The 8,079-nt window shown below is 36.8% G+C and overlaps 2 protein-coding genes across 3 annotated transcripts; one reads left to right on the forward strand and one right to left on the reverse strand.

The window, feature by feature from the left end:
* LOC107630471 lies at positions 1–3,108 on the forward strand. Of its 2 annotated transcripts, none has more exons than XM_016333610.2 (9): positions 1–446; positions 552–798; positions 891–943; positions 1,423–1,459; positions 1,547–1,612; positions 1,743–1,847; positions 1,950–2,103; positions 2,202–2,278; positions 2,717–3,108. In XM_016333610.2, exons 1-9 carry the CDS (start codon positions 337–339, stop codon positions 2,780–2,782), a joined length of 915 nt encoding a protein of 304 aa, XP_016189096.1. In that variant the 5' UTR covers positions 1–336; the 3' UTR covers positions 2,783–3,108. The 2 variants fall into 2 exon arrangements, with proteins under 2 accessions (XP_016189096.1, XP_016189097.1); XM_016333611.2 differs by having other exon boundaries at positions 27–440.
* On the reverse strand, positions 3,986–8,000 carry LOC107630470 (the record flags this gene model as incomplete). Its single annotated transcript, XM_016333609.2, is given in 6 exon segments — positions 3,986–4,447; positions 4,583–4,738; positions 4,986–5,061; positions 5,397–5,558; positions 5,839–6,272; positions 6,579–8,000. Coding segments are annotated over 6 exon segments (2,376 nt in total). The 3' UTR covers positions 3,986–4,300.

The raw sequence follows: 8,079 nt of genomic DNA on the forward strand, positions 1-8,079 counted from the left end.
TGATAGTGATTTAGATTTGGAGAACACCTTGCCACCGAATAACACCAAATCCTGAACCTCTCAACTAATGGCCAAGAATCACGACAGATATTGGCATCATCACCAAATTTTCTTCACAAAAATAGCGGGTAATTTTCTCCCTCTTCCACAACATATTTGCATGGTGGAACAATATACAGAAAAAAGGGGGGTTAGTTGCTTCACAGCAAGTATATCCCAATTCAATAACTGAGCGCTGAGGCTACCAAAACATAAATAATTGGCATAATTTTCTTCTCAATTTCCATTATTTTTCATTCAACAAACCGTTGAATCACCAGTGAACAAAAAGAAAGAATGCCTCCCATGGCAACAATTCCAACACACAGACCTGAGTTGCATGCTTTGTTCTTCAATCGGTCCATTAGCTGTTTCAAATGCCCAAAAATTGTTGCCTCATGGTCCATGTAACTTTCAATTATTGTTTTTCTTTCGTCGTATATCTTCTTTTTTTCTTTTCGAACCATTTTATTTTGTTGGGTTTTTTATTTTGGGATATTGAACACGAATAGGGCACATACGAAATCTTCCCCGATGTTGGAAAACACTAATGATAATAAGACGACGACTAATTTGAAGAAGAAAGAAGAACTTTGTGTGCAGCATTTAAGGCCACCGACTCCAAAAACCGAAACTTTAGGGTCCAAGAATCTTTGGTTTGAACGGTTGCAGCCATCTGGTCAAGAAGTGGCTCAAGGAAATAGGTTTGAATTCGGGGAATTTGTTGCGCGTGAAGCTGTGCTTGATGAAGAATATTGGGTATGTCATTTATTGAATAGTGATTTTTTTTTTTTTAAGAAAGGAACATTGATTTCTATGTATTTATGTGTTTATTTTAAATTTTGTGGTAGACAGCGGCATGGCTGAGATCAGAATGTCAATGGGAGAATAGAATGTATGAAAGGTATGATACATATACATCAGAAATTTGGTTTTTGAGAATTCTATAATATAAACCATATTAAGATAGGTACGAGTAAACGTTGGCACCAATAAATTTTAAATCGGACACTTCGGTCTTTGTTAAGAATCATTTCTCGCTTTCAATCAAATTTTTAATATGTTTATTGGACGTATAAGCCCCTAACAAATTTTATTATAAGACAATTAAGTCTCAAAATGATGAAGGGACCAAAATGATTCTCGAGGACTTCTAGAGAATGAAAATTTATTCGGGAGCAAAGTGTTCAATCTGAAATTCTTTGAAAACCAATTTAGTTTATACTCAATAGGAATTGTTGGACATTGTTTTAACCACTAGTAGTTTTTTATGAGACATCTGAAGGGAACGGCCGAAGGGTGGTCCATTAAGTTTGCATTGATCCACAGTATATGAAAATCTGGGTGCCACCATGCCACTGATTCTCGTTGTGTTTTATCCAGATATATTGATAACTTCAAGAGGAAATTCGCTGAGCAGGTAGAGGTTCAGGATAATTATTACTTCGCGCAGTGTATATATTGTATGTCTTAAATGAAAATCTTGACAAGAATTCCTATTGCATAGGAATTTATTGCGTTAAGAAGGCGGTGCAAGGTTCTAAATGGGGAGACTTGCACATGCATTATCACGGTAAATCAATCTCATCTTAGATACTGATTTAGTTTACTTGAGATTTTCAGGTTCCTATATATGAGAAAGAAAACTTGTTAAGTTCCTCACAATTTGATGATAATTGATTATTTGGGGTCAAGCTTGTCAGGTAAGGAAGCAGCACAACAATTTAAAACATTCAGTATTAAAAAGTGTTGTGGGAACCCTTGATTTGAATATCCGCTATTTGCTGCAAGGCGAGACCATTCCCGGGGTATTACACTTCATTATTTTCTAATTTCTTATTGATGAATGCATCTCTTGTTCTGCTTAGCCTTGTGGTTGTGATGCTTTAGCTTTTCAATTGTTTCTTCAGGAACACGTAAAGGCTCCACTTTTTGTTAGAATCGACAGAACGGCACCTAGCAAATATGGCTACATTGCAAACTTATGTGTCACCAAACCAGCTAGACAACAGGGAATAGCGAGCAACATGTTATATTTTGCTATTGAAGCTGCAAAATATAATGGTAATATGAAACGTTAAAGTTAGAGTCGCTCTTACAATGTATGCCTGATACGTCACACATTTGACCACAAGTTTAACATAAATTCCTGTTTTTAACAGGGGTGACTCAAATATATGTTCATGTTGATAGAAATAATAGGCCTGCACAGATGTTGTACCAGAAGTTGGGCTTCCAGGTAAATACAATGATGCATACTAATTATATGAACAAAGTTTTATGAATTATTTTCCATTATTTTGAATTCTAGTTAAAAGTCAAAAATCGGTTATGATTTACCATGGTTGTGCAACTTATGATGATGGAAGTTCCATGTTCTATAAACCTATGAAGTGGCTTGTATTTTGATGTTATAAACATTAATTTTCAATTTACTAATTTTGATAAACTAACAATTATCAATAGACTGCAGGAGCATAACTTGAAATATTAAAATTATTCATATTATTTCTTGGGAATAAAGTTTCTTTGTTGAATTTTGAGGATTCATAGATGCATGGGTCTTGGGTATTTTCAAATGTTATTATACTAGTTGGAGTGTGTTGATTCCACACTAATAATAGTTTCGCCATTTTTTGTACTAGATTTTATTGCTTCTAACCTTGGTGTATTTCAGATGGTTGAGACGGCAAACACCAAATTGTCGCTAGAGGAAACATTCTTGCTATGTTTGCAGACTTAAATACAAAAGATTATTGGTTATACTTCAATTGGATGGTTCTGGAGCTGGTGCGAGTTTCAAATTTAATACGCTCCATGTTCCTGTAATTATTGGATGTAATATGTTTATGTTGTTCGCAACTCGCAAGTAATTAGCTCCCCTATTTAGTGCATCGCTCTTTTTATAGATGTAAGTATGTAACAGATTCTATTCTTCCCATAGTTAAATTTGATGAAAGAAACAACTCAGATCTATTAAGAATGAACAAACTGAATATGGATCCAATTTATGTCGCAATTATTGTATTTATTTTGGTGGGTATGATCCCATCCCCTCATTTTTTTGTATTTCCCTCTGTTAATGATATATATATAACATAAAACTTTACTATTTTAATTATTAAATTATATTATTATACACTAACAATGTTAAAGAATTTTATAAATTGATTCAATCAGATTCATATATTTAGATGAATTTTTAAATAGTATCCCTAATTATTTTTATTGATGTGTTAATACACAATGTATAAAATGCTTACACTATCGGTATATGAAAAATAAATTTCTATATTAATACCTAAAATTAGATATATAAAAAAGGCCAATAACCTTAGTATTTATAAGGTTTAGACCTTAACATTTGACATTTGAGGTTTGAAATTTTCAATTGATTCATTTGCCAACACTTTGAAGTCTATCGTAGCACATTGCCATAACAGAATCAAGAATGTTGTCGATAGAAATTCCATTGTACTATACGTTAACATTAATTTAATTTAAAGCCTAGTGTTACTTTTATACTAATATCTAAATTCTTGCTTTTGTCATTTTGAATTGAATTTATTCTAAGGTGTTTTAATAACACATCTCTTGCTGCAGCAATGTCATGTCCACCATGGACAAGATATGTCTTTAGTTATGGCAGTGTTATAGGGTTGTGCTACTCTATTTTGGGGGGAAGGGGTTCAGAATGATTCTATTTTACAGGTCATTAGACACTCACATAGTAGGTGAACAAGTGCACATTTTTGCAAGATGTTTTTAGGTTAGACTGGAGCTGAAAAGTTGCACATTTATCAGAATTTGTAGGATGGGAATTGGATCTTGGTCAAATACTCCATGCATACCACCAATCGAGTAGGATCCTAAACCAAGCATCACACATCACATGTATTTCTCTAATAAATGGATAAGATTCCCTCTATTGAACAAAGTAAAAAAATAAAAAGGGACACGATTCCTTCTCATATCATTTGATCCTAAGAATAACAGGGAATATGGTACTCCCTTAGCAACCAAAATATGCATCTACAATAGCTCTTTGAAGGGAAACCCAACTTGAGTGTCAAAAGTGTTTCTGGGAAAGATATATAAAAAGTAAACAACAAATTTACACGATAATAAGCATACACCCTTTAGAATTTGTTGCATATTCATATTGGTCGAAATTTTTCACCTGGTCTCATTCTTACATCGAAATATATTTTACTTATGCCACTAACTACTACATAAGTTCATCTCTGGTACTAATCCTAATTTATACACCATCCATGGATACTGACGAATAATTCAAAGCACCCTGATAAGGATCAGGGACTTTGACATGACGCAACAAAGGAGAGTTCTGCAAACCAATTATCTCAAGCTGCATGTTTGAGTGGCCCTTCAGAAAAATATCTGTTACCTGCAGAAAAGACATAACATTAAAACCTTTTTCCAACGTCCCACTACTCCAATCAACATTCATTGCACCATATTTTTCGATGCCATAATAGTTCGACCATAGATACAGCGAGAAGTTTTAATAATTGATATATACCTGTGTGCATCCAAAAAGATTAAGTGATATCAGTGACGAGCAGCTATCTACTATTAAACCCAATGCATTGTCTGTCAAATTTCGGCACCAAGATAGATCTAGAGTACGCAAATTTTTTGCATGGCTTGCAAGTGATAGGGTTGTGTGGTAGCCAACCTGCATTAAATAGAACTTGGCCCTCAGAAAGTGAAACAATACAACTTATCAGGTGTGTAAAGAGTTCTTTTTTCTTTTTCTTTTTCCTTTTTTGAATATTAACTCAAATAGGAAGGATGTTTCGACACTTAATAAACCATACAGCAATTCCAGCTCCTCGCAAATGCTTAAATGTGCATATGGGGTGGGTTATATAGCATTTGCAGCCATATGGGGAGAGAAACAGGGAGACAAATAAACGAAGTACCTTCTTAACACTATTAAGTGACAGTTCTTGCAAGGACTCCCCACTTGTCTCCAAAAATGCAGCAATGGCTTCATCACTGCATTAGCAAAGGGGAACAAAAATTTAACAGTTAGTAGCAGACCCTACCAAGATAGATAATGAATTAGATAAAATTGATTATCTCAAATCCTGAGTACAAAGGACCATTTAGATCGAAGACTACAAGGGAATCAAACACTTTTGGATGCATAAAAAATGTATGAGTTCGAATTCGAAAAATCATATAGCAGTCTTGATAGTGCAAAAACCATTAGAAACTATTTTGAGTCGTCTGTTGCAAATAACAGACTGATCTAAGAAGCGTCCTAATAAAAATAAGCAAAGATATATGCTCTGTCTATAATAAAGAGAGATAGCAGGGAAAATAAGGACCTGAATGTATTACGGCAAAGCTTCAGTGTATGAAGTGCACGGCAATGATTACTTAGATAACCTATGGATAAATCTGTTAATGTCTCCAAGTGCATAATATCAAGCACGCATAATCCAGGACAATGTTCTGCAATTATTTTTATTGATGCATCTGTCACATTTCTGCACATCAAGAAATGTAAATCAACAAGTTTTGACGATAATAGAAAAATATGGAGTTTAAAATCAAGGGGAAATAAAAGTATCCAAATTCACAAGTAATAGTTAAGTCCATGTATGGTAAGCAGCCAACCAAAGTTTGAACCAACCACAATGACGGTTTCAAATAAAATTTTCGGTCATACACAGGAAAATACTTCCTGAATTTATGTCACATCTTAAGAGTTTCCAGACATGAAACAACCATAACTAACTCTGATAATACTTAGTAGTTAGTACTTACACACAATTTTGTAAAACGAGCTCTTTTAAGTTGTGACCCCGAGCAGTGATGTAATCCTTGACAAATTCATCACAAATAGTTTTAACACTGGCTACTGACAAAACTTCCAAATGTTCAAGTTCCAGAAGTGCTGGCAGAACCAGTGCAGCATCAATGCCATTGCATTCATCGAGATACAATTCCTTTAGAAGAGATCTTAATGATTCAGCCAAATGAAAAATGCCAGAAGATGTGAGAAGGGAGCACCGGCTGAGGTTGACTGATCTAAGTGCTGGAGCAGAAGAGACAAGTGCTCGCAACCCTAAATCTGAAAGACGACATGCACCCGTAATGGATAGGCTAGTTAATCTAGGCAAGTGCCCCCTTGATTGTGCCAAAGTAGCATATATTACATAATCTGCCAAACATCGCCCGCACTGGTCGAGTTGCAGCACCTATTCAAAATGTAAATAAAAATAACCAGAACTAAGGTAATCTATGATGTTAATAATAGAAGCAGACAAGAAGTTAATCAAATCTTCAACAAGACAATTGAAATTGAACAAGCCAAGAAAATAAACCTTTTAAAAAGAACGAAGATTCCCAGTTACACAATCAAAATATAGCAAAATATAGTACCATAAATACTGGCCAATAAGTCAAACATAAACTTAATAGAAAATCTAACACTAAACTATACTTGAGATGAATCACCGTTAACACATAAGTTCAAAACGAGCATATTACATAGAAGGACGTACCACCAAATTGGTAGTGTCGCACATTTGGAAACATTTAACAAAGTGCTCCTCCGACAGCCAAGAGCAATTCCTCAACCGAATCTCTGTGGGTGATCCACAAACAAGTAGTTCAAAAAAGTGATCGGTAATCCTCTCCGCGTCACACAACAATTGGCTAAGCCTGTGCCTCAGGGAATCAGGCACACTGTCAAGTGAAGCTATGTCATCAACATTCCGAGCAAGAATATCAAGGCAAAGCTCCTGCAATGAAGGAGCCAAGAACTTTCTACCGGTTAGCGCTTGATTCCTCTTAGGAACCCACTTAATAGACTCCACTAAGCTTCTTTCCGAAGGCCCACACCCTGTTTGAAAACTCTTCTTCTCCCTATCCCGTATGATCTTCATAGCCGTTGAGAAAGGACCTGGCCAATCCTCAATCTCATGCTCAACTTCAGGCTCAGGAACCGAATTGTCATTGGTGTTTTCTTCATCTTCAGCAGTGAAATGAGCAAATCGCGACGCGTTCTCCCTGGCTATGTCCCTAAACCGGTCCATCCTATTCGAGCCATGCTCTCTTTGATTACCATTGTTATTGTTGTTGTTGTTAGTGTCTCTTGATCGTTCTCGAGCTCTCATTTGGACAGGAACTGCATTACCCTCTTCTGAAGGGAGCTTGGCATCTGATCTATTCTCCAATGTAGTTTCATGAGCAACAGCATTGCGTGGTGGTTCGCCATTAGCAACAACCGCAGATTTCCCTTTCTCTTCCCTGCTGAGTCTCCTTCGTCCCACACTCATGCTTCCAACTTCCACCGTAACCGCATCTCTGCTGCTGCTACCGCCGCCCAGTTTCCTCTTCCCCCTATTACCAGAAACAACATTTTCCAAACCCTCATCAATATTCTGCTTCTCGATCTTCACCGCATCAACATAACTATTTGTGTCCTTCGTTTCACACTTTTGCTGCTCTTCTTCTTCTTCGCTTTTCTGTGATATGGTTTTCCTACCACGCTTGGCGCTACCACTTCCCGGATCGCCGTTACTGACAGCGTTATATTGGTTTGCTTCCATTCCTCTCATGAGAACCTTCTTTCCTGACCGTAAGTTCAGAAAACCCTTCCCACTCTCGTCCAACTTGACAGTTGCTGTTCCGGAAACAGCTGACCTACCCTTTCTTTTTCCCTTTCCACTGGCGGCGTTTCCGGTGGGACCAGAGTCGGTGTCATTGGAAACCCTAACGGCGGTTGCGGTTGAACCATCGTCAGCACCGAATTTGGGAGGATCGGAGTTTGGAATGGAAGCGAGGCGGAGACTGCGTCTACGAGGGGGAAACGAAGAGGGTTCGTTGGTTTGGGTGGGAGTGTGCGGATGCATAGAGTCGATGGTTTTTGAAGATTTTGGTGTGGTTTTGGTAGGTACCATTGTGTGAGTGAGAGTGAAGTGGAACAAGTGAAAAGAGGGGGAATGAAGAGAGAGAGAGAGATTTGGAGATCTAGAGAGAAAAATAAGTTTTTTTTTTTTT

The sequence above is a fragment of the Arachis ipaensis genome, chromosome B03, assembly GCF_000816755.2.
Source record: "Arachis ipaensis cultivar K30076 chromosome B03, Araip1.1, whole genome shotgun sequence".
NCBI classification, from domain to species: Eukaryota; Viridiplantae; Streptophyta; class Magnoliopsida; order Fabales; family Fabaceae; genus Arachis; species Arachis ipaensis.